This window comes from Artemia franciscana, chromosome 1 (genome assembly GCF_032884065.1).
Source record: "Artemia franciscana chromosome 1, ASM3288406v1, whole genome shotgun sequence".
In the NCBI taxonomy this organism is placed as follows: Eukaryota; Metazoa; Arthropoda; class Branchiopoda; order Anostraca; family Artemiidae; genus Artemia; species Artemia franciscana.
The window spans coordinates 29827192-29854923 of NC_088863.1; the positions used below are offsets into that span (position 1 = coordinate 29827192).

The window sequence follows — 27732 nt, forward strand, 5'->3', positions numbered from 1 at the left end:
AGAAATGTCAGATTTCAAGTCTTCCAAAGAGCAGAGAGGACATACCTGATCTAATCTCTCACCCTCTCAAGGCATCCATGTGCTTCAATATGTAAAGCAGTTTAATAGTTTTACATCCAGCTTACCCACTTTTAATGCTTACTTTAACATGACTCTTTTCAGCTTAGGGTATATATTTTTCACACTGGAGTTTGACGGTCTAACACCCTAAATGGATCTGTTTTTGGTTTAAAATCCCAGAAAGCGCCGGGGAGTACTCTTCGAAATAACCTCTGGGGAGAAATTTTCACCCCTCATACATGTCCTCGTGTGCGGGTGTAGTCAGAGCATCAATACAATACCTAGAAGGATGGGCAAAGAGTATTTTCCGGTTTCAAATCCTTAAGCAACTAAAACGTTGCACCATAATAAAACACCTTGAAACCTTTTAAGAAAGGTTTCTTGTAAATATCTGTCCCCCTCATTCCGACCAAGTGTCTGGGAGCCACCCTATTTTAATATAATACCCGAGCAACACCGGATTCACAACTGTTGATAAAAAAAAAAACTCAAGATCTATGAACGATATGTTTTCCACTTGATTTTAACGTCACATTTGACCTACAGAAGCGGAAAAATTAAATAGCAAGCATTAACGAAAAACGTGTGTTAACGTTAATTTGTTTCAAACTACGGCCTACTATTACTACGTCTCTGTGTCTTTCACCAGATTATCTTACAAACAGGAAAACTATCGTTTCAAGCTTCCATCCTTTCTATCTTCATTTTCTCTCTACTTTCATTTCATATTCTTTACTCTGATTGGTTAATCATAAGCTTTATGGTTGAAAGTTGAACGGTGTTTAACCCGAATAGTTACAAACGGGATACATGATTGCCATGAATTGAGTGGCTGAAATTTTAAAGCTTCTTATTCCGTCGGAAGGTTTAATGCCGTTTGAGGAGTGTCCCATTTTTCTTGTCAAATGAGCTATATAGCTCATTCGTGAGCTCAGTCCTGCTCAAAACGGCCGATACATGGCCCCTCCAATCTACCATCTCAAGTGTGATAGATACCTGTCAGACAAAACAACTTCGTTGAATCAACGGACTTCGATGGGACAATATTGTGAGTAACAAAAGGCTCCTTGCCATTACTCATCAAGTGCTATTCTCAACTCAGATTGCCAAGCAAGTCCTCGGATGTTTCAAGCATCTCGACCAGATGCAATCTGCACCTCCTGCATGAATTAAGCACGACTTTGATTCTGCATCATACTGTTGGTCGCATTTTAGGGGCAACCTCGAACAGGAAAGACAATCAAAAGAAGTTCCTCAAATGATCCATCCGCCAGGAGGAATGAAGTTGAACTCTATGCCACCCACCATGCAGCAGGAATCTAGGTCAAATGAGTCAATACACGATTGGCACTGAAGTCACGCAGAATTTTGGTTTAATCCACAAGTGTAACTATGTGTCCCAAGTATAATGCAGAGCGCAAATGTACTTTTCCTTTAACTATAAAACGTGAACACTGCAGTAAGACAGGTTTTCAAATAATACCGTTGAAAAAAATTCACTTACCTGGTACCGAAATATATCCACATTGAAATAAGCCGCAGAAGGATTACTATCAGCTTGCGTTCGCAAAAGGTTCCGCAAAGAATTCATATTAAAATGGAATGTATAGTTGCCGGTTGCGATATCAGTTTCCCTATAAAAACGAAAAGAAAAAAATAAGACACTGAAAAAGCATCTAGAAACAAAACTGTGGAAAAATGCTCCTATTTTATGTACGCGTGTTTTTTTTTCTTATTTTCTCTTTTACCCGTTAATCAGTCATAACAGCATACAAGTAAACAAGAGAGGTTACTAAACGCCAAGAAAAATGTGCTAAAAACAAGAAGTTTACGTGATGATGTGAGTTCTTAAAAATACTGAAACAAATATAAAAATACAATTTCCCATTCCAGATATTCAAACATTTTATATTGAATATTGAATTTATATTGAAACGAAACCAATTGGAATCGGTAGCTAAATACTGATAGAAAGTTGAAAAGTGGACAAACTCAACGAGACACTAACAGTTAGAAACAAAACGGCAACAAGCTCGAATCTAGATTTTTCTCAGCAGGTCTTACAATACTACAAAAACTGCGTTTTAATTCGAGTCTATTCTTTAGATTTCTCCCAACAATTTGTAACAGACTCTTTTCAGACATAAGCAATTTTTGGACCAGCCCGTTTCATAGAGCGACACTCGAAAATAATAAAAACTTCCTTGTAGAGTTTTGAGTTGCAGGTGAATCTAAAATAGCCATAGGCTAGTTTTTTTTCCTTCTTATTTTTACATACAATGATACTGTTACCATGAATGTCCGAAATCTAGTTAATATCGACGTTCATCAGTGAATGTCCGAAATTCTTTTTTCTCTACTCGGATTCAATTGGTTTTACGACTCTGCCTTTTCAGTCTTATGCAAGCTATGAAGGTAAAAGTTAAAGTTAGGTTAAGTTAGATTTTTTTGCGTTTTTGCGACTCTTTTGCGAAAAATTGGTTTTGAGACTCTGCCTTTTCAGTCTTATGCAAGCTATGAAGGTAAAAGTTAAAGTTAGGTTAAGTTAGATCATGTTAGTTTAGGTTAGGTTTAGCTAGATTAGGTTTAATCTGGGAATAAATATCAGAAATCGATTAAAAATTTAAGCAAACTAAACCCAACCAAACCTAATCTAACTTAACCTAAACTATCATCATCAAACCTTGCATTAAATTAAAAAAGTTGAATGGCAACGCTGACTAAATCCAATGAGAAAAAAAGGCATTCGGACATTCACCCGTGAGTGTCGACATTCACACATATCGAACATTCACGGTAACAACATCATTTCAGATTCTGATTTACGGTTCACGAACTAGGTCTGGGGAGGACTTATGTATATAGCATTTGGCAGGAAAGCCTTGGCAGAAAATCTCCAATGTGACAGTTACGTGTGACGACCCAATAATACTACTACCTACAAAATACAGATCAATCTTCTCGTTCACAAAACTCATGTGCTGATAAAACCCAAAATAAATGCAATACAAATACACTGATTTTAAAAATCTGGAACTGCATTCCTATCATTTAAAAAATTACGTCACAGTTCCTAGAAACGCATAATTTAATGACTTCCCGGGCATAGAATACTAGAGCATAACAAATTTTTTCTAGTTTTCTCTTAGCAATAATAATAGATCAGTATACATACACGGGTGAAAAGCATTTTTTAATATTACTAGCATTGCAAAAAAAATAATACAACTTGAAAACACTAATTTTACCCAAAATTCAAAGAAACCAAAAACAATCAACATTGCTACAAATGCTTTTCTGGTATTGAAAGTCTGGAAGAGGTCATTTGGTATCTAATTTATCATGATGAATTCTATGAAAAGTGAATCAAGTCAATAGAAGCAAATATTAAATTGTATATCCTTCAGTATGGCCAGTTAACAACTTTAAAACCACAGTGCTAGGGGAAATATAACACCACCTTAAAAAACTAGAGAATACTCAGTGGGGTCTATTTACGGAAATTTAAGTGTGAGGGGAAAATGTGTTGGTAAAAATTTAGGGTGGTCAAATTTGTCATTTAAAAAAAAATTCCAATAAAACACAAAAAGAGTATTTTCAAATATAAGTACAAAAAACAAATGAGAACTTCAAAGCATAGAGGGGAACATATAGGGGAGAGATGCCCCCTCCAATTGCTGCCACTGAGTATACTAAGCCAAAGCAAAGCCAAGCTGTTTTGATACAATGTAATACTCAAAAGAAATTACATATTAGTGGTGCAACAGCTGTAACACTTCAACAATGCAAATTAGAACTTAGTTCGTGATCGCACTAAAAAATAAATAAAAATAAACATAGGTTTTCGGCTATATTAGGGAATCACAATGTGCAAAATGAATAAAGATGGATTTGGTTCACTTCAATACTAATATATATATTAATATATATATATATATATATATATATATATATATATATATATATATATATATATATATATATATATATATATATATATATATATATAACTGATATTACGGAAAGAATATATCGGACTGAGTCACTTAAAGACAAAATCTCTAATGTTTATACACATAAAAGGAAAACTGAAAAGAAGGGACTTACAAATTGAGTAGCTCATTATTGTATTTCAACACCTTGACCACTTGACTGCTTTTCACACGGAATGTTAATTGAGCAGGGGAAACATTGTTGGAGAAAACTTGGATTATTCCAGATGGAAACGAGAGTAGCAATTCACCCGTAATATGTACTTGACACCTAAGAAAACGAACATTATTAAAAACCCTTCTTATTTATCAAATTTAAGCACATAACCAAGGCCGGATTCAGGGGGCTAGGAGGATTGACCCCCCCCCTTCCTAATATATTTGTCTGACTCAGAAAGACGTAACAAAAATGTATATAAACAAATTTGTTATGAGGTTTTAAATTTTTTTGTGCCCAACACAAATCCTGGATACGACCCTGCGGATGACTGAGGAGTCTTTTTTTTCGTTTCCCTCTTTTATTTCAATCTTAAGTAGACAAATTTTCTATTAAAGCATCAATGTTGAATGTTCAATTATCTAGAATCAGAATCTTTCGAGACAGAAGCTCCGGAAACTAAATGACCAAAACTAAATCTTGAAAACTCCATGTACTAGTTTCACAAGACTAGCAAGAAATTGTAATAAATATTCCATACAAGAAAGCTGGTGAACTTTTACAAAAAAACTGAAAACTGTAAACAAAAGGAAGTCGGGGTTGACTTATTTCATTTTAATTCTGCAAGGAAATAAGGTATTTTCAGTAATTTCAGCGAAAGTGAAACGTGCCAACAATTACAAGGATTATAATTTAATTTATGAAAGCTCTGTTTAAAATGTTGTAGTAGCGATACTTTGAAAATAACGAACAATAGACTAATGACTTAGTTCTGCAGAGCAAATTTTAGAGAGGAACAATAATATTTATAAAAAAAAAAAAAAAAAAAAAAAAAAAAAAAAAAAAAAAAAAAAAAAAAAAAAAACGATACAGGAAGATGTAGACAAGTTTTTTCTGGTTAACTGATAGCACAATCCAAAATTTTTTTGGTAACAAGAAATTATAAACTGTTTCGGTGTACGTCTGGAGTCAAGAGTTGGTCTAGTTTTTAGGTGCAACATTACAAAGATTTGCATCGTTCCGCTCTAATCTGGAGTAAAATAATCTTTATCTGGAACTTGATTTCCGATGTTCTGGAGCTTATGAGCGTGATATTTTTGAGGCATATAATTTCTTATTATAGTTTAAATGATTGAAAATGTTATTTTAGGCAACCATAACTCATTTACATACGATACAAGTACAATTTGCCCTCGTGTCATTCTTATCTAGGCTAGAACAATTTGAATCAAATTTGATTAGATTTATAAGCATAAAATCGTTTTATGTTATGCAATGTTATTTACAAGAAAATATTTACTACACATCACTCCACTAAATAGTCATTGAACTCTCAATAAACCAGAATTGGAATATCTCATGTGGCTTGATTTCGTCAAATATATCTCATGTTTAGCGTCTATGGCACTTCCTTCTTGTACATCAAAGCTGAACTATGAAAGGTAATCGTGCGCAACAGAATCGTATCTTTAGAATCATTACCGCAATCCTAGCATTATGTATAATCTCAAGGTTTCTCTCTTTTCATCAATTCAAACAGGATATACACACTTTTTGCGTGACACTTCATGAGTCCCTGGTGTTATCGGAAAAAGCATTCTATCAGAGAGGTTTATTTTCAGAAATTACGTTATGCATAGGGTATTAGTTACATCCAATCAATGCCTAACAACCAACGTATCACACTTGTAGTACCTACACGGAAAAAACGACCATTTTCTAATATATTTCTTTTCAGAAATATTCAAATTAACAGTATTTAACTGTTAATTTGCGAATAATATTGCTATTACTCGCAAATTAAAACAGGATATAAGAGCTCATATGGCACTTGTGACGAGGCGGGAAAAGCCAAGAGCCAAGAGCTCATACGGTATGAGCTCCAGCGAAATTCTAAGAATTAGTAGATTGATTTAAAAGGAAAATCAGAGGCTTAATGCCGATCGAGATTTAAAACAAGAGCTCTGAGTCACGAGGTCCTTCTAAACATCAAAATTCATTAAGATGCGATCACCCACTCGTAGGTTATAAATACTTCGTTTTTATAATTTTTCCTCTCCCTTCAGCCTCCCATATGGTCGAATCGAGGAAAACGACTTTATCAAGTCAGTTTGTACAGCTTCCTGACTGGCCTACCAATTTCCATCGTCCTAGCACGTCCAGAAGCACCAAACTCGCCAAAGCACTGAACCCCCTTAGCTCCCCCAAAGAGAGCGAATCCAGTACGGTTATGTCAATCACGTATCTACGACATTTTCTTATACTACCCACCAAGTTTCACCTCGATTTCTCCACTCTAAGCGTTTTCCAATATTCCCCCTCCAACTCCCCCCAAGGTCAACAGATCTGGTCGAGATTTGAAATAAGAGCTTTGAGACATGAGTTCCATCTAAATATCAAATTTCATGAAGATCCGGTCACCCGTTCTTAAGTTAAAAATACTTCATTTTTTCTATTTTCTCCAGATTAAAATCCCCCAGCTCCTCCAAAGAGAACTGATCCGTTCCATTTATGTCAATCACATATCTATTACTTGTGCTTCTTCTTCCCATCAAGTTTCATCCCGATTTTTCGACTCTAAGCGTTTTCCAAGATTTCTGTTTTCCCCCTCCAGCCCCCTATGTCTCCCGATCCGATTCGGATTGAAAATGTAGCATCTGAGACATAAGATCATTTTATATATTAAGTTTCACTAAGATCCGATCACCCATTCGTAAGATAAAGACGTTTTCCAAGGATTCCGGTTCCCCCCTTCAACTCCCCCCAATGTCACCGGATCTGGTGGGGATTTGAAATAAGAGCTCTAAAGCACAAGACCCTTCTAAATATCAAATTTCATTAAGATCTGATCATCCGTTCGAAAGTTACAAATGAGCCAAGAGCTCATATGGTATGAGTTACAGCGAAATTCTAAGAATTAGTAGATTGATTTAAAAGGAAAATCAGAGGCTTAATGCCGATCGAGATTTAAAACAAGAGCTCTGAGTCACGAGGTCCTTCTAAACATCAAAATTCATTAAGATGCGATCACCCACTCGTAGGTTATAAATACTTCGTTTTTATAATTTTTCCTCTCCCTTCAGCCTCCCATATGGTCGAATCGAGGAAAACGACTTTATCAAGTCAGTTTGTACAGCTTCCTGACTGGCCTACCAATTTCCATCGTCCTAGCACGTCCAGAAGCACCAAACTCGCCAAAGCACTGAACCCCCTTAGCTCCCCCAAAGAGAGCGAATCCAGTACGGTTATGTCAATCACGTATCTACGACATTTTCTTATACTACCCCCCAAGTTTCACCTCGATTTCTCCACTCTAAGCGTTTTCCAATATTCCCCCTCCAACTCCCCCCAAGGTCAACAGATCTGGTCGAGATTTGAAATAAGAGCTTTGAGACATGAGTTCCATCTAAATATCAAATTTCATTAAGATCCGGTCACCCGTTCTTAAGTTAAAAATACTTCATTTTTTCTATTTTCTCCAGATTAAAATCCCCCAGCTCCTCCAAAGAGAACTGATCCGTTCCATTTATGTCAATCACATATCTATTACTTGTGCTTCTTCTTCCCATCAAGTTTCATCCCGATTTTTCGACTCTAAGCGTTTTCCAAGATTTCTGTTTTCCCCCCTCCAGCCCCCTATGTCTCCCGATCCGATTCGGATTGAAAATGTAGCATCTGAGACATAAGATCCTTTTATATATTAAGTTTCACTAAGATCCGATCACCCATTCGTAAGATAAAGACGTTTTCCAAGGATTCCGGTTCCCCCCTTCAAATCCCCCCAGTGTCACCGGATCTGGTGGGGATTTGAAATAAGAGCTCTAAAGCACAAGACCCTTCTAAATATCAAATTTCATTAAGATCTGATCATCCGTTCGAAAGTTACAAATACCTCATTTTTTCTACTGTTTCCGAATTAAAAAGATACCAAGTGCCATAAAAACGAAATGCATACTATACGTGAAGAAGGGGGCTGTCACCTCGTAAACAGAAATATTTTCTTTTGGGCAGAAGAGCGGTTGGCCTTATCCCTGCTCCTACTAGATCTCTTCCTGAAGATAAAGGAGTGAATTCCCTCTCCGTATTTATCAAGCTTCTCGTCGAAAGTTAGATAGCCTTGACCTATTAATGCAACTTATCGTGTAAGGCTTTAGAAGCCTACTCTCTTTTTTAACTGATCTAATTGCCCTTCTCTAATAGCTAACACCCAAGCATGAAATGCTGTCTAGCCATTAGTATCACTAAATTTATGGTCAATAATAACCGTTCATTGTGCATGGACTACATACACTTTTAGAGGCAAAATTCGCCATTGCGCGATAATATGAAATCTCAAACTAAGATTAAATAAAAAAAAACAAGTTTTTTTAAATGAAAGTAAGGAGCGACATTAAAACTTAAAACGAACAGAAATTACTCCGTATATGAAAGGGGCTTTTCCTCCTCGACACCCCGCTCCTTACGCTAAAGTTTTTTATTGTTTTAAAAAGTAGAGTTGCGAGAAAGAATCAAACTTTAGCGCAAGGAGCGGGGTGTCGAGGAGGAAAAGCCCCTTTCATATACGGAGTAATTTCTGTTCGTTTTAAGTTTTAATGTCGCTCCTTACTTTCATTTAAAAAAACTTGTTTTTTTTATTTAATTTCTGAAAGTTTTTTAATTAATGCATGTCTGATTTCGGCTCTCCGTACATAAATTATTAAAATGAAATTTGCATATTAATTCTTTTTTTGGCTAAATGGCTTTCTCTTAGTTTTGATCAGACGATTTTGAGAAATAAGGGGTGGGGAAGGAGGTCTTGTTGCCCTCCAATTTTTCGGTTACTTAAAAAGGCACCTAGATCTTTTATTCTTAACGAACGTTTTTATTAGTAAAAAAAAATACGTAACTTAAGAATTAACTTACGTAACAAACTTTTATATTCTTATATTTTTGATTATATATATGAGGGGGCTGGTCCCCTCGTTAATACCTCGCTCTTCACACTAAATCTTGTTTTATCCCAATTCTTCAAGAATGACCCCTGAATCAGAAAGGCCGTAGAATAAATAGTTGAAATTATTAAAAAAAAATTTAGCATAAAGAGTGAAGTGTTTATCTCCTCCTAAATACCTCGCTCTTTATGCTAAAGTATTTTTAGAACCCCTCATATGCGTAATAATCTCTGTTCCTTTTTAAGTTTTAATGCTTCTCCTTACTTTCGATTGAAAAAACTTTTTCATGTTTATATTTTCATTGTTTTTTTTTTATAGTAATGCTAGAAAGTCCTGCGCCCTTTTCATTGAATTTCTCTTCCCCCATGAAATATTCCTCCAAGGAAAGATCCTCCCATATAGCCCCCTCCCCTGAACCCCACACCCAAACCAAAAAAATCCCCCTGATAACGTCGGTACACTTCCCAGTAACCATTACTGTATGTAAACATTGGTCAAAGTTTGTAACTTGCAGCCCCTCCCCCAGGGACTGTGGGGGTAAGTCATCCCCAAAGACATAGTTATTATGGTTTTCGACTATGCGGAACAAAATGGCTATCTCAAAATTTTGATCCGTTGACTTTGGGAAAAAATGAGCATGGGAGGGGGCCTAGGTGCCCTCCAATTTTTTTGGTCACTTAAAAAGGGCACTAGAACTTTTCATTTCCGTTAGAATGAGCCCTCTTGCAACACTCTAGGACCACTTGGTCGATACGATGACCCCTGGAAAAAAAACAAAAAAAACAACAAATAAACACGCACCCGTGATTTGTCTTCTGGCAAAAAATACGAAATTCCACATTTTTGTAGATTGGACCTTGAAATTTTTTCTATAGGGTTCTCTGATACGCTGAATGCGATGGTGTAATTTTCGTTAAGATCCTATGACTTTTAGGGGGTGTTACCCCCTATTTTCCAAAATAAGGCAAATTTTCTCAGGCTCGTAACTTTTGATGACAAAGACTAAATTTGATGAAACTTATATATTTGAAATCAGCATAAAAATGTGATTCTTTTTATATATCTTTTAGCATCGAAATTCCGTTTTTTAGAGTTTCGTTTACTATTGAGCCGGGTCGCTCCTTACTACAGTTCGTTACCACGAACTGTTTGATTTTATAAAATTACTCTTTGATGGTTTTAAACCAATTGGCTACCTGAAATTTGTCTGTCAGTAATCAACAAAGATAAAAAAAAGGGAATGGCCATAGCATATACGACTAGAGCTATGCCTCCTGCAAGGCAGGGAATGGCAAATACACACTGAACATACAAAGCCTTTAAAAACCCTGATCTGGGGTTCTTACTAATCTTGAATTTGAAATCTGCAATTATCCTCCAGGGAGATGTCCACATTCTTCCTAGCGTATGCCTCCTTAGCAAAAAATACTGATAATGAGGAATCAGACATGTATGATCTTTCTCTTCGTAAGGGCTTGAATAACTTGTTGAATTCGATACATACCATGGTCCGTCCAAATCATTTCGTCTTGAACTCTTCCTTACGGATCACCCAGATCTTTTAAGGTAAACGTTCACGCCTTCAGATGTGACCACACTGTCGTCATAGTGTTTGCAAATTTTCGCATTCCTCCCCCAATAAAGCAAGAGCGACAAACCTAGCAATACAAAAGAGGAGATTAGGACGGCTTAAGAAACGCACTTGCTTCTCGGCAATGCAGAACCTTCCTTCTTGAAGGGCTCGATAAGTACCTGCTGCATTAAAGTACCAGAAGGCCAAAGTTGACTCTATCACAATCCATCGAAGACGATCCAAATGTCCGGCAATGACAAACCTTGGTTCAACATCGACTGGGAAAAGGCTATCCAAGCAAAATTAAAGGCGCATAAGCGATGGATACTCTCAAAGAGTGAAAAGAACAAACTTAATTTTAAAAAAGCACGCAAAGACACAGTTTTCAAGATTCGGCAACCCCAGTTCAGTACGGGAGATTTTCCCTACCAAGCTTCAAAATGCTCTTACTAAGAGCTCCAGGAGAATTATCAAAGAGGCTTTACCGTCATCTAAGGGAACTTTGATTCCTTCCCTAAAAATAACGACGGGACTATCGTGCAAGATCCACAGGCGATAAACGAAACTCTTGCTAAGGCGTTTTGTGAATTCGCTAACCTGAACAATAACAGTAAAAAAGTTCCAAATTTCCTGGTCAAACTGATACGGTCCATGACCGTATAAGCTATTCCTCACCTAAGGCACTTCGCTTTCTGAAGGATCTTGATGTGACCACATCCAAGGACCCTGACAGCATACCAAATGCTTTTTTGAAGTTCTGTAGTGTCAAATTAGTCATCAATTTTCCGGACGTGTTTTTGCTACGAAACCTATTCACACAAATGGAAATCTGTCCGTGTGATTTCTATACCTAAATCAGATTGCAATCCAATGAGCGAGGATTCATTTAGGCCTATTAGCCTTCTCTACTGCAATGAGAAAAGTTTATGAAAACGTTTCCAATCATACACTTTATCAGTACCTGGAGTCAAAGGTCCTTTCAGGCTACTGCCAATATGGATTCCACCGGAAATGTTCAGAGCTCGACTGCCTAGTGGTCAAACAAAGGAGTGGAACGAACTCAAAGCAGAAGTACATGACATCACACTACTATCATTCGACATCGCTAAGCTTTTGACAGAGTATGGCATCATGGCCTACTAAGGAAACTTAATTCATATGGTTTCTGAGAACGTCTGAAGAGTGATTGAGAGCTTTCATTCTTATAGTTCACCACAGGTTGTTCTTGACGGTTTCACTTCGCGTGAAAATTCAAGAAAGGTAGGCGTATCCCAGGGTAGTACCTTGAGGCCTAATCTTTTCACTCTCTATATAAATAACATGGGAGCCAACCTTGCAAGCCCTCTATACTCACTTTGCTGAAGACACCAGGACAATCGTGCAATGAAGTGCAAGCAAGCATCACTGCCTTTACAGACTGATTTTTTGGAAACTGAAAAGTGGCTCAATGCAAAGATGTTCAAACTCAATGCATCAAAAACAAAGGAGCTACTCATCTTCAAATGAAAAATACTACGCATACTCTCCAACATCATCTACATGAATGAAGCTATTGAGTCGAAGAGCTTCGTCTCCTCGGAATCTACTTTTTTACAGATTTCAGGAAATGCCAGCTCGATCAAGTTGATACATCCTGTGCAAGAAAGCTAGAAAGGATCACTTTTCGTAGCAAAACCTTTTACCACTCGGATCGAACACATCACTTTCGCCAAGTCTTGCATCGCCGAGTATGTATGCCTGCTGTATGCTGGTGCTCCAAAATCACGTTGCATTGAGAAGGAGGGGCCACAGAACTCCCAAGGCAACCTTCCAGTGGTAGCCTTCATGATCGAGAAGGAGGGAGCGCCCCAAACACACACTATCCCGCACAGACTAGTCAGATCTCCACTCTTTTAGCAGATTTCTATAACCCAAGCGGGAAGACATAGATACTGTGAAGACCGAAGACTCCAGGTCCGTTACCCTAGGTGCCTCTGGTGGCAGAGGACGATCTGAAGTCTAGGGTATATTCTCCGTTCACTAACCCCTTTGGTCAACGCTACGTAAACTGCTGCTCCAATCTTCTTTGGTCACCAGTGTCGGCTGCTCCACCTCGAGCGCCCTTTCAATCAACTAGCCTGATACTCCTTTTCAGCTTCCTTGGTCATCAGTGCCAAAACTCTGTGCTTGACACCCTTTGGTTGAGATAAAAGATTAAATCAAAACTATAAAAAATCTAAGAGATCTATACACAAACTTCTCAAATGGTGTTAGATTTCCACCAAACTTTGAACTTAAGGGCGTCTGAGCCTGCTGATAATAGTCCATGCTTAAGTGCCTCATAGTAATATTTCTTCTCTGTTGCTCATCGCATAGAATGTATAGTCATAGAAAGTTGGAGACGGGCTCATTTGATCGAACATTCAGGTTTCTAATAACCTTCTTAAAGGTTGAAACCGTAAAGCAGGTAGCCCTAAACCCCTTTTCAACGTCAAAAATTGCCCTTGCTAGCGCTTGCAGCGCTCGTGGCATAGCATCAAGGCAGCCATTCAATCGCGATAATAAAAAAAAAATTAAGAAAATACACCTTTGGGGGAACATGATGTGTGCAGCCACATGGATGTAGGCCGGAATTACATAGATAGCCAATAGCAAACAGGGATTTAATAAACACATTTAAAAAGAAAGATGTATATGTTTGACCTTGCCTAAACTAGAATCTTCCAAGGTTTTTCGATCACTTTAAATGACAGGCCCGAATTGAATTACCTAGGGTCGCACGCCCTCCAGTAGCCTCTACCTTGTATCTTCTGCCTATTCACATCGTCACTCGATAGGCCTTTTTGGCAATAGTGTTGTACGATCCCTCCCCTCCTCACCTTTTTTGGTCAACAGCGTGTATTCCGACTCCCTTTAGTAAATAACGGGAGCATTCTTTCTCCTACCCCGTCTGGCCAACTGCCTTAAACAGAAACACTTTCGAAAATAATACGCACACTTCCTGTGCACTATCAACTTTTTAGCAGAAAGCTAAAAAAGGCTGTACAGGAATCATGCAAGGATTTAAAATCTGTATGATTAGAGGGTAAAAAGAGGTGGCCCTTGAAAACTTGGTCAAAAACCAGAAAAGTAATAACTCAGTGCAAAAACGATCCAAGTGCAAGAATTATTATTATTATTGTTTAGCTTATTTATTTATAACCCACAAATAAACACTGATGACGACGCTGCGGAGAAGTGAAAAATATGAAAGATAAACTAACACAACAATACCATAGCCAAGATATACAAAACGACAACAAAAAAACCAATATTATTACTATCAAGAGCTAAGAGCTCATATGGCACTTGTGACGAGGCAAGAAGAGCTAAGAGCCAAGAGCCCATATGGAATGAAATCTAACAAAATTCGAAGAATCAATAGATTGATTTAAAAGCAAAATCAGAGGCTTAATGCCGGTCAGGATTTAAAATAAGAGTTCTGAGTCACGATGTCCTTCCAAATATGAAAATTCATTAAGATCCGATCACCCACTCGTAAGTTATAAATACCTGATTTTTTCTAATTTTTCCTCTCCCTTTGGCCCCCCAGATGGTCGAATCTGGGAAAACGACTTTATCAAGTCAATTTGTGCAGGTCCCTGACATGCCTACAAATTTTCATCGTCCTAGCACGTCCAGAAGCACCAAACTCGCCAAATCACTGAACGCCTCCCCCCAGCTCCCCCAAAGAGAGCGAATACAGTACGGTTACGTCAATCAAGTATCAAGGACATTTGCTTATTCTATCCACCAAGCTACATCCTGATTCATCCCCTCCAAGTGTTTTCCAAGATTTCCCCTTCCAACTACCCCCAAGGTCAAAAGATCTGGTCGGGATTTGATGCACATTTTAATTGGACAATCTACTCCAATTTTCATATTTTCCAAGAATTCTGGTTTCCCCCTCCAACTCCCCCCAATGTAACAGGATCAGGTTGTAATTTAAAATTAGTGCTTTAAAGCACAAGATCCCCCCAACTCAACCAAAGGGAGCAGATCCGGTCCGGTTATGAAAGTCACATATCTTAGACAGGTTTTTATTCTTACCATCCAGTTTCATCCTGATCTCTCCGCTCTAAGTATTTTCTAAGATTTCCGGTCCCCCCCCACTGCCCCCCCCCATGACGCTGAATCCATTTGAGATTTAAAATAAGAGATCTGAGTTACGTGGTCCTTCTAAATATGAAGTTTCATGAAGATCCGATCACTCCTTCATAAGTTAAAAATACTTCTTTTTTTCTAATTTTTCAGAATTAAAAGAATAGAGCGGATCCTATAGAGCGGATCCCGTAAATCACGTATCTAAGACTTCTACTTATTTTTCCCACCGAGTTTCATCCCGATCCCTCCAATCTAATCGTCCCCCCAATGTCCAATCCAACTCCCCTCAATGTCACCAGATCCGGTCAGGATTTAAAATAAGAGCTTTGAGACACGATATCCTTCTAAATATCAAATTTCATTGAGATCCGATCACCCCTTCGTAGGTTAAAAATACCTCATTTTTCTAATTTTTCAGAATTAACACCACCCCCAACTACCCCAAAGACAGCGGATCCGTTCTAGTTATTTCAATCATGTACCTAGGACTTGTGCTTATTTTTCTCACCAAGTTTCATCCCGATCCCTCCACTCTAAGTGTTTTCCAAGATTTTAGGTTTCCCCCTCCCAACTCCAACTCCCCCCAATGTCACCAGATCCGGTCGGGATTTAAAATAACAGTTCTGAGACACGATATCCTTCCAAACAACAAATTTCATTAAGATCTGACCAACCGTTCGTAAGTTAAAAATACTTCATTTTTTCTATTTTTTCGAATTAACGGGCCCATAAGATGGGCCCACTACCCCCCCCCCCCAGATGGTCAAATCGGGAAAAGACTATTTCTAATTTAATCTGGTCTGGTCCCTGATACGCCTGCCAAATTTCATGAAGATCTGATCACTCCTCCATAAGTTAAAAATACGTCATTTTTCTATTCAGAATAAACCCCCCCCCCCCCCCGACAGAGCGGATCCGTCCCAATTATGTAAATCACGTATCTAAGACTTATACTTATTTTTCCCCACCAAGTTTCATCCCGATTCTTCCAATATAAGCGTTTTCCATGATTTTGGGTTCTCCCGCCCAAACTCCCCCCAATGCCACCAGATCCGGTCGGGATTTAAAATAAGAGCTTTGAGACACGATATCCTTCTAAATATCAAATTTCTTTGACATCCGATCACCCGTTCGTAAGTTAAAAATACCTATTTTTTTAATTTTTCAGAATTAACCCCCCCCCCCCCCCCAACTACCCAAAAGAGAGTGGATCCGTTTCGGTTATGTCAATCATGTATCTAGGACTTTTGCTTGTTTTTCTCACCAAGTTTCATCCCGATCCCTCAACTCTAAGTGTTTTCCAAGATTTTAGGTTTCCCCCTCCAAACTCCCTCCCAATGTCACCAGATCCGTTCGGGATTTAAAATAATAGCTCTGAGACACGATATCCTTCCAAAAAACAAATTTCATTAAGATCTGACCAACCGTTCGTAAGTTTAAAATACTTCATTTTTTCTATTTATTCCGAATTAACGGGCCCCCCCACTCCTCCCCCAGATGGTCAAATTAGGAAAACGACTATTTCTAATTTAATCTGGTCCGGTCCCTGATACGCCTGCCAAATTTCATCGTCCCAGCTTACCTGGAAGTGCCTAAAGTAGCAAAACCAGTACCGACAGACAGACAGACCGACATAATTTGCGATTGCTATATGTCTTTTGGTTAATACCAAGTGCCATAAAAACAAAACAAAGGAAATTTTAACCAATATCACAGGGCAAAAGCAGACTGAGGGGTCAGTGGAAGCCAAAACATAATTAGTTTTCGTAATCATATTGAATGCAATACAGGTCAAACCCGCGCAAGCATCAATAACACCTTTACTGAAAACATACAGTATGCACTTTACTTAAAAAACAAATGAATGTGCCTTTTAATATACATATGCTGATATTTATTCCTTAGAATCTGAATAATTTTTGATTTACTAAAGTTATAATTTGAAAACATTTAAACAAATATGTTTTTTCGGTAAAATGCAAAATGTGTTCTGGACTTGAGAAGGCATATGTGTTGTAAGCCTTACTCATGTTAATTTATGCTCGTTTTAGTTTGAATCGATTATTTGTTGTAGTTTCAGTTCGTTTTGGGTTTCATTTATTTATTGATGCTGATTTGTGGTAGTTTTACACTTGGTAGATTAATTGATTCTATTTTTTCTTATTTTTGGTTTAACTAAGCTCTTTACTTTTCTAAGAAAAACTTAATTTGAGGAAAAGTTTTTTTTCAAGTAATTTCCAGATAAAACCAGATTATTTGGCGAATTATAACTTACCAGAAGATGTTTGTCAATCCGCAGAATAATCGGTATATAATTTTGAGCCGAAAAACCCTCAGACAGTAAATCTGAGGTAAGACTTCACAAATCCTTGCATACAGAGGCGAAACTATAAAATAACAGGCGAGACTTGAACAATAATTTTGTACTCCATTAAACCTAACCTATGTGGTAATTTCAATAAGAATAGTTGAAAACTGGTATAAACAAATAACTTACTTTGACTCATCTGTTCCCTTGAACTTGGCATGAATCATTTCCTGAAAGGCAACAGCTATTGGTACTGTATCTGTCATTCCAAGGGTTAGGGGCGATGGACCTCGAGATAATCCAACAGGCGGTGGGACTACTTTTTCCGTTATGCTGCTTAAACTCGTTTCCATTTTCAGGGAGGTTAATGGAGAACTAGAAACTGGGCTAGGACTCATTGTGTGACTTCGGTTAGATAGCTATAATGAATTTGAAAAAATAATTATATTTCACTCTAAATACGGATTGGACAAGCAACATTTTTATACATACATTCAGAAAAGTGAGCCCGTGGAGCATGCGGAGCCCCCCTCTCAACCTAAAAGATAAATATGTAATATTGGACAACTCCAACACCTTGCCCCTTTCACCACCAACATTAACAAAGAAAGAAGGCATGCTGCACATTATTTGAAGCGAAATCACGCATGGAATTTTCCATCAGATTTGCGATGCAAAGTTAATCAGTGGTTTCCACAACGATCTTATTGTTGACGTATGAAAACAAAGAAAGGGAATAAAAAATGAAAAGAGAAAAAACAAATAGGTGAAAAAACGAGGATTTTATCAGCCAGTAGCTAAATATGAAAAACAAGCAAATATTTCGACAAGGACCTCCGCCAAGTCGTCCTCAGTGCTCAAAGTGAAATATTTGCTTGTTTTTCATATTTAGCTACTGGCTGATAAAATCCTCGTTTTTTCACCTATTTGTTTTTTCTCTTTTCATTTTTTATTCCCTTTCTTTGTTTTCATACGTCATGCATAGCCAGTATGGTCTCAGAACGTATCTTATTGTTGTGAACTTTATAGTGTAAATAAAGGCTTTTTGACCATAGGTCAGAATACGAAAAAGTTTTTTCTGTGTTTTTACCATCTTTTCAGCCGAAAGATAGGAATGTTGCACTTTGCTTGAAGCAGAATCACCAAAGAACTTTCGATCTGTATTACCGGAGGCTCAAAATAGGACTAAGAGAAAGAAATGGTCAAATTTTTAGAAGAAAAAAGGCAGATTTTTTTTTACTGGTGCGCTTGAGCTTTATAAAGCAAGTACAAAGTGCAAATAAGACATGAAACAGATGTTTTTCAGAGGTGTACGCCCCGTTCTCATTGTAGGAAGGTACTAGGAGACGGTCGAATCTTATGAGACAAGTATTTAGGCCCAAAAGGACGAATGAGATATATTTTAAGTTCTACTGTTTACTGGTTTTCTTTATTCAACTTAAAAAATACAAAAACAATATTATGCCCCAACAGAGAGCAGAGCTCGTAAGGCTGGGACAGTACAAAGACATAGACAAAACATCAACATCTCATCCTACTAATAATTCCAAAAATTAACACGGCAAAAAACAAACAAAATAGAAAAAAATACAAAAGAGAATTAACAAGGACAAGTAAACGACTAAATATCGGGCGTGGGAGGCCATCCCAAATACAGAGACACAAAAACAAAATACACAAAGAATAAAATCACATAATTTAATATTCCATCATCAATGGTGAAAAATCAAACTTTAGCAAACAATCTTTAATAATTGCTTTTTTAAATATAACTGGGATGGATCAAACAGGATTTTTTCATTCAGTTTAAAATTGTTTGCAATGAAGGGTATTTGGTACCTAATCGAAAACCTTGACCTTTCAGAACTTACAAAAGGAATTCGGTACAGCCCAGACCGCCGACAATCCAAACGAGGAAGTAAAATTAACAGAGATTTATAATAGAAATAATTACTAGAATTTTGGATTTGAATATGCCATATGGAAATATTTAATGCTCGTATATGTTTTAAATGTAACAAATTTAAGAAAAAAGAATAACGTTTTAGTTTCTAATACATTTTCAAGTTTTGAAGGTCGACGTAAACAATTTCCAAGTATTCTTATTGCCCTGTTATGTAGTACCCCTAAGAGTTTTATATGCTCCAAAAGGTATTAAGATAAACAATTGAGCAGCGATTCAAATAAAGTATTGTCCACCTTTCAAAGTCCCGCCTCCTTTGAACACGGAAGCGCCCCCATCCACTTGAGATCGGTTCCGCAGGTGCTTACAGCCAAGGAGACTTTACCCAATGAATTTCGTAAGCACTGACCTTTGCGGTCTAGCGATTGCAGGCTTGAAAGCTCAGCAGTTTGAGGATTTTCCTCTACCGAGGAGGGACTCATAGGCATAAATCGAGGAGCAATTTCATATTCAAGCGAGAAAGCTTATATGGTTCTACTATGTGTATATTATGGTTTGTGATATGTACTTGAGGATAACACGACATACATTATGCATTTGAGTAATCAAACGCCGTGAAGCATATACTTCTTCAGGGAGAGACGGGTTACAAATCTCAGCAAATTAATCTACCTTTGATTGGTTTCGAATGCATTTGAGGGAAGGAAAAAAATTTTGAGGGATTGGGTACGCAACGATTATAAATAATAATACGACGAAATGATGTAATTTCGCAAAAACTAATAAAGAAGTGCTGTTGTAATGTCAGCACTCGCCCTCTCCCCTCCCTAGGAAAAATCTTCCTCTGTGCATCATTCCCAATTTAATATCATGTTATTTTTACTGTCCCATAATGATTCAGTTTCATTACTGAAATGAAACCACTCATTTTACCAGACTTCATTGGAAAATGTTTCCTTTGTAAACTGCAATTCTGGACAAAGTACCATGAAGTGAAGCAGATCCTTGCCAGTTTCTTGGTACATAGAGCATGAGTGAGGAGCACCCATCACCTTTACCCTCCCTAAATATTTCCTTCTTTCTCCAAGTGCTAGAAAATTGCCCTTCCCCGGCATACACCACTTAATTCCATCGCTATTTAAACCTACTTTAAAATCAATATTATATCCCCAGACCTTCTCCCACTGTTGATAAACTCCAAGAGACTTTGGCGCTACGACTTCACACAGCCATTTCCGAATCTCCTGGTCTTCCAGCACACTTTTTACTAATTTTGCTACATTTCTTATCTCCAGGCCAATCCCCATCCAATCATTCCAAACACAAAATATATAGTACATTTTGAAAAATAACGACATAAATTGGGTGTCAGCAAATAGAGAATCAAGTTGGTTTTAAGCACAATCCAGATACTTCGAGACCGTCTCTAAGGAGCGTGTCATCCTTTTTTCCAGAAGGAAAATTAATCTTTGGGACATATGTTTTAAAAGTTTCCCAAGCGTTGACAGCTAATAGAGTTAAAACAAAATTAATAATGAAGGAATAAAACAAAAATAGTTCTTCCACAATACATTGGTTGACGATGCTGAGGCAAAGAGTTACTCATGTTACCCAGTCAACGCAAATCTACACTATTCCTTGTTCCTAATTCCTCTTCATTTAATTTTATATCGTTTCATGTGTGATTTACGCTTGCATTTTAAAGTGGAATAATAAATATTTATTGACAATATCCTCTATTAACGATATAAGACAAAGTTGTTTCTCGCCCAACACAAACTCCAACACAAAAACTTGAATTACGAGCTGACAGCAGATTACGGACAGTTAGTTTAAAAACTAGGGTCACGGACAATTTGGTTCACGGACAATTAGTTTAAAAACTAGATTTATCTCTTTTAAAAAAAGAGATAAATCTTATCTAACAAATAGACATTAGTGTCCAAAATACCAGAGTGTGGTTGAAACAACAGAAATTACAAAATTTATAGAAATAGTTTTTATATAAGCTTTTTGCTCGAAGCACTTTTTGAGTATTAACCAAGAGTTAAAGGAGTGGATATTTGTTTTGTCAATGGCAATAAACGGGATGAACCATCTATGAGAATTTAGACAAGATAATTTTATTTTAACACAGAAAATGGGAAAGGGCATAAAGTTTCACCACTAATTAGTGACAAAACAGACGTAGAGAATAATAGAAAAAAACATTAATTGCAGTTTAGAATTTAAAGCTTTGAATTAAGTTTTGAGTTTGATTTATTTCGCATATTATCAGGTCTATAGTATGCATTGGCGGTGACTGAGAAAAGAACGAGATATGTCTTCCATCTATCGTGGTTGAAAACACGGTGTGAGCCCCCATTTCTTTTATATTTTAGCAACTTCAACGGAATACATTTATTATTAGTTTTTTTCCTACAAAACAAACATGTCATTCTAAAATCACATTAGTGAAACATCTTACACGTTATGAATCACATTACTTCGTACTTTAAAGCACACCCACTTTATTAATTCAAAAGGCGTTATGTTAGGTGTTGGTCAAGCTGAGTTTTATAACCCCAGGCATGCTCCAATCAGTTTTCAAAGATCTCGTTTGGTTCACAAGATATTTGCCAAAAATTCATTACTGTCCCTTTTCCGTTTCCATAAATTTGCAATATTCTAAAAATTGGAAGATACTGATGCCAAACTTATATTTGACTTGAAGCTTTAAACGAAAAATATCTTTATTAAAATAACTAAATAATACGAAGTGACTGTCCATTCAACTATCAGTAACAGTAAACAAAAATTAGAGTAAACTTTTAGTCACGTTTCAATCTTATGTAAAATGTATAAGTAACTAGAGTAAACTTTTAGTCACGTATCAATCTTATGTAAAATGTATAAGTAACTACTATACTGTTATTTACCAGTATATTCTAATACTTAGTGGGTTTAATTTTTTTTTTTTTTACGAAACAAAAAATACAAAGGGAGGCTCAAAACACTCAAAGGAATATAATACCATAAATTGAAAACCAAAATACAGCGTATCTTTATGGTAGTCTACCACCCCCCTCCTCCCTCTAAGGAAACCGCAAAGCTTATACTGTCTAAATGTCTTATAAATTAAGTTAGCCTAATCACCTTCTTATAACGAAATTCATCAAAATATTAGAAAAATTCGTCATTTGAAATGCAAATATAGGCGGAACTATAATATCGAAGGCCGCGCTTCGGTAGTTAAATAGTGTTCGGTGGGTAGGCATTACCCAGAATAATGTTCCAAGTTCAAATTAAAATGGAGCTTGTTTATTTGCCGTATTTAAAAGCAACAGCTGAAAACCAAAAAGCCTTAACCCATAGTGGAAAAAGACGCATTTCTTAAGACCAATTACATTACTGTTGTGGAGACCAAAAAGCACTTCCTTTTTTGAGCCGTTACTTTTTATACCTTGAAAATTCCTCCAAAATAAAAAATGGATTTTAATTTGTTCAATATATGCGTAGAACTGCAGAGAAATGTGCACCGTTATTCTATAGTAGGATGATATTGAAAAAACCAACCTCATTTCCCCTTCTAGATGGCGGCCTCGGAAGAGAGATGGAAGAGAAACTGGGTGTTGTCGATCGACTTATAATTGGTGCCGAAGGAGGACGAGATTGCTTGGGTGGAAGGGATGGTAGTATTTCACCAACTTCAGAAAACACATCTCCCAATTCACCAGATGAAGCAGTTCCGTATCTACTTCCAGATGACGAATCGGTGCTCTGTGGAGGAGGACTTAACACCCTACTGACCGGACTTGCTTGGTCTAAAGGCGAATATCGATCCCGTGGGTTGGTATATGGTGAACTGGAAGAAGGTGGACTGACACAACTTAAATTTAGACCAACGAGATCTTGACTAGATTTGCTGCAAAAAAAAAACAACATAATTGTTGTGAATATATATATACGACTTCAACGGCTTCTTATCCCCTCCCTCCGTCGGCTGGGGCTATGGGCCTTCATAAGCTATAGTTTGCCAATCTTTTGCCTTGAAAATGCCAATTTAAACATGTAATTCAAAAGAAAATAAAAGTGACTAAAATGAAATTCATGGCTAAAATAACAAATTGTTAATCTAATCTGCGATCTAAAGTTACAGATACACAGTGTAGGATAGTGACGGCATAGTAATAATAACAAAATAATTCCAGGGAAGAGCTATTTCTCCAACTACAAAAATGCAGCGGCGATACAATATAAATATTAAAAAAAGTAGCATTATGAGTAAAGAATAATTAAAGCTCCATGTCACAAAAATAACATAATTGTGATAAAAAAGTCTTTTGCCGCTCTTTTTTCTCGTGATCAGCGGTCTGTAGCTCCGAGGTGGTAAGAGAAACAAACATCAGAATTTTTCTTGGGTACAGAAATCGTGAAACGGGCAAAATTCCGTACCTCTTCTAAGTTTCTTGGAAGTAAGTTCTGAAAAAATCAATCTCAAATAACATATTGGGTTTTCTGGAATTTTGATTTAACGCCTCCTGTATTTTAATCAAGTAACACTATGAAAAGTATGTAAGAAAACATGAATCCTCTTATACATGAAATTACTTCGTTCACCTGCATTTGCGTGTCTCACTTCTCAGCTGTGACCCACAGGTCACATTTGCCATATGTCACAACTAAATGTAATAGATGGCAAAAAATGCATTTTTTTTTAATCGCATCTTCTTCCAGTCCAATAGCTTTTGTTCACTGCAAAAGGACACTAGAACTTTTGATTTCCGTTTGAATGAGCTGTCTCCCACTCTTCTAGGACCTTTGTTTCAATATGATCACCCCTAGGGAAAAAATATTAAACACACATTCGTGATCCTTCCTTCGGGTAAAAAAAAACTAAGTTCCATATTCCAGTAGGTTAGAGCTTCAAACCGCTACAATAGAGTTTTCTGACATGTTGAGACTGATAGTGTGCCTTCAATTAAGTGAAATTTTGATGGGTAACATTAAATTTAATAAATTTTACATATTTGGAATCGGCACAAAAATCCAATTCTTTGATGTATCTGCTGTTATCAAAGCTCCATTTTGTTACTATTTGGCAGAGTCAATTCTTTCTTACAGTTCGTTACCTCGAACTGTCTGATCTGAATCTGCCACTTTTTCTTTAGCTTTTCTGGGAATGTCAGGTGTTTTTCTGCAAGGGTCTGTCGTTTAACATGGAAAGAACGGCAAAACGGAGAGAGCTTTCCTAATTCAGCAATAAATTCTCGTCTTCATTCTGTGACAGCTGCATGCGATGGCGATGCATCAAGGCAATGTAGTAGTTTTATAGGATTAATGGCGCTCTGTGTTACTACAGCGGGATTCGAACCCTGGGTCTCGTATTAGCAAGCTAAGATCAAACCCACTGCACCACAACAGGACAAGCAAGGCAATCTTTGCTCATAACTAGATTTTCAAATTTTCATAAGCAACAATTTCGGGATTCACTTGGATAGATAGCAAATGCAATAATAGGCAACATAATAGCGCTGCCTAAGTAAATAGCGAAGTGGGCTCAGTGTATCATTTTTGTTTCACCAAGGCACTTTCTATGGAAGGAGTTGTCGTAGGAACTTTGGAAGGAGCTTATTCGATTGGAAAGTGAAAGTTCTAATGCCCCTTTTAAGTTTCAAAAGTGGTTGGAGGGCAACCAGCCCCCCTCAAACACATTAAATGCATGCAGATTGTCAAAAGGGCGTATATTAGAAATGGCTTAGGGTATTAAGCTGGAACTTTCGAGAAATGATGAGGGCGATGATCAACTGAACGAAAGGCAGCAAGTGCATGCTACTACTGCTACTGAGACTTTTGCTTTTATCTAATTTTGGCTGTCTTCATGTTTGTTTATATAAACCTGAACTCAGACCAATCTAAGGATATATTCAAAATCAACATAAAACTCTATGGTCTGGCTCTGGTACTAGATATATAATTTATAATTGTACACTTTTTTATATTTAATTTGTTATATTTTTTTTATATCTTTATATTTAGTAAAAAAAAAAAGATTTTCAGGCTTGATCACGTAAAAAACAAGCGTTGGAAAAAACAATAATACTAATTAGCAGATTAATATTTTTGAGATTACCTCGATCCTCTCTTAAATGAAGTCAAATCATTAATCTTCCACATAAATTACTAGAAACTTGAATTGTCTACAAATATATTAAATGAAAATAAGCACATTCACTCTTAAAAACGGTCGGACAGCCATACAAAACATATAAATCATTTTTCTCTAAGAGCTTATTTAAACTCACTTTCAATGAAATTCATAAGCTGAGCACAGAAGGAACTCGAAGAGAGAACAAAATATTCAATTTCCTTTCTCCTAGCTCCTAGCAAAACAGAATCATTCGGAACAAAAAATGAGCTACTTACGTTAAACTTGTTTGTGAACGACCTAGATTACACTCAGCATCAATTGAAACGTTCTTTTTCTGAAAAACAACGAAGAAAATATTACCTTTTCCATTTTGATTATTTTGTTGATAAATTATCTTTTTATGGCAAATAATGTCGGTGGCACTTTATCAAACCTTTTCACTACATAGTGACTACATAGAAACTACATAATAATTGTCTTCGAACTCAGAAAATGTTTCAATCAGCGACCACATAACATACGAATGTAAATATAAGGTTTTCAGCAAACTACTAAATACAGGCAGGAATTTTCTCTCAGGAATTCTGGTAAAATATCTCCACCACATCCAGATCTTAGAGCAATGAATCACTTTTCACACTGGAAAATTTTATCTTACTGATTTTACGTAATGGGTATGGTAGCATAAAGTATTATCACAAGTACATATTAACGGTTTTTCTATTCAGGACCTATTCAAAGAAACAATACATGTCGATAATGAAATCCCTATTAACCGCCATAACTATGATTAATCAATATTCTGCTTTATCTCTTAGCGAAAATCATAAAAGTGGAGTATTTTTCAAAAGACATCCAGAAGTCCATGCCAACAGTATAAACCTATGGCGTTTAAAGACGTGCTATAGCTCCGTGCCTAAGGTGGTCAAATAGTGGTATGTTGCTCTATCCAAGCACACTCAAAGAGAAAAAGCCTACCTAAAAATCATCAAGTTAGATGAAGCACTGATGTGCAATAGACCCTGAAATCTAGTGTTGTAAAATTACCATAAAATAAAAACTCGGTAGGTAAAATTGGTAAAATAGGGTAAAATTGGTAAAATACGGTAAAAAAAAGGTACTGCCTAGAAAATACAGGGTAAAATTGGTGTTTTAGGATTGCCCTGTAGCTACAGTACCAGTTGAGCATTTCTTTTTAAGAATCACTTATAGCTTTTAATGAAATTTTTTAATGATTTCGATTTCCTGGGCTTAAAAAAGGTAATGTCCCTTCATCTAGACTTTCATCAATTTAATTAACTGTCTAGTTTATCTCTTTTGTAATCTTGTGTCTAGGGGAATACCTCAGCAACTAGACAGTGTCTGATTTCAGACATCTATTTTGTAAGAAAAGAAAATGAATAATAAAAAATAAAATAAATTAATCACATTTACCATCATTTGGGAGTAAAATTTTAGTCATTTTTGTCTACATTTACATCTAAGAAATGTTACCTAACAGCCTTGCATATTAGATAGCCGTACTCAGCCCCGTTCCTCATACAATATACATGTTGTTTTTCATTTATTTATAGAAGTAACGAATACGATTAAAAATTTGTAACGCTTTGATGACGTTGAATAGCTACGCACTGGAACATTCAGTCACTTTCATAGTCATTAACTAGACTGTCTTAAACGATATTTTCTTGCAAATCTAGCTTCTCTCCTTCAGACTTAGATTCTGAGTCACGTGACCGTGTCTGTTCAAAGCCCTCCCCCCCCCTAAACGAAACTCCTGGATACGGCTCAAAGGATTATATATCAATTTCTACCTCCACCCTCCAGTCGTCTTTCCTTTAAAGCTAATTCTGTATTTATGTGAATATTCTTTAAAACAACTGCCGAAACAAAAGGGCCGTTAAATTAGAATAAGAATTTTTTTAAGACACTGTAGTCAGTAGCGACTTATTCGGTAGTGATTCTTTGAAAGGCAGGATAAATCTTAGAAAAGGACTATTGAAGATATTGATTCTACTATGGCCTTCCACATTGTTGAAAATCCGGATCATGTAATTCTTTTTGACGAGGCAAAATTAATATTTGAAGCAGAAGGCTTCCCAAATTCTTTTAGGGGACAATTGAAATTTTAAACAAATCCACAAATGGAGACTTTGCCTTAAATAGAGATACTGGAGATGTTCATATGAACCCAATTTATAATAACTTAATAATACAGGATTAAAATAGATTTTTTTTCAGTTTAAATTAAGATCATCTGACCACATTTTTAATGAAAATTAGGTCAGTTGACAAGCTAAGTCAATCATTACGCAGAGAATTCTTACACAATCTAATTGATGAATAGTTTTTCATTTATTTTGGCTTGGTTTTTTGGTTTGTTTGATTCAGTCTTTCTTCTGCTCAGTTAGAGTTAATTCAAAAGATTAGTTTTCTTTATTTTTTTTTAGCATTGAAGACGACTAGAAGGAAATCCCTGACGAAATATCTGACTCAATGATTTTCGCTATTTTTTTTTGTCTTGTTTGTCATATGTCAATTCTGCTTCTAGCCCTT

General features: G+C 36.6%; 2 protein-coding genes across 6 annotated transcripts in view; one reads left to right on the forward strand and one right to left on the reverse strand.

Annotated features, from left to right (window-relative positions):
- Window positions 1–27732, forward strand: part of LOC136028331 (glyceraldehyde-3-phosphate dehydrogenase-like) — a 360255-nt gene that overhangs the window by 54930 nt on the left and 277593 nt on the right. The window lies entirely within an intron of this gene.
- The window catches only part of LOC136028263 (F-BAR domain only protein 2-like), a 108387-nt gene that overhangs the window by 10172 nt on the left and 70483 nt on the right, over window positions 1–27732 (reverse strand). For all 5 annotated transcript variants that reach the window (XM_065706031.1, XM_065706022.1, XM_065706017.1 and 2 more), the window contains 5 exons: window positions 25452–25510; window positions 22602–22950; window positions 17333–17562; window positions 4168–4323; window positions 1565–1694 (listed from right to left, as the gene is read on the reverse strand). In XM_065706031.1, the coding sequence (XP_065562103.1) occupies window positions 1565–1694; window positions 4168–4323; window positions 17333–17562; window positions 22602–22950; window positions 25452–25510 (924 nt within the window). The remainder of the gene's footprint in view (window positions 1–1564; window positions 1695–4167; window positions 4324–17332; window positions 17563–22601; window positions 22951–25451; window positions 25511–27732) is intronic.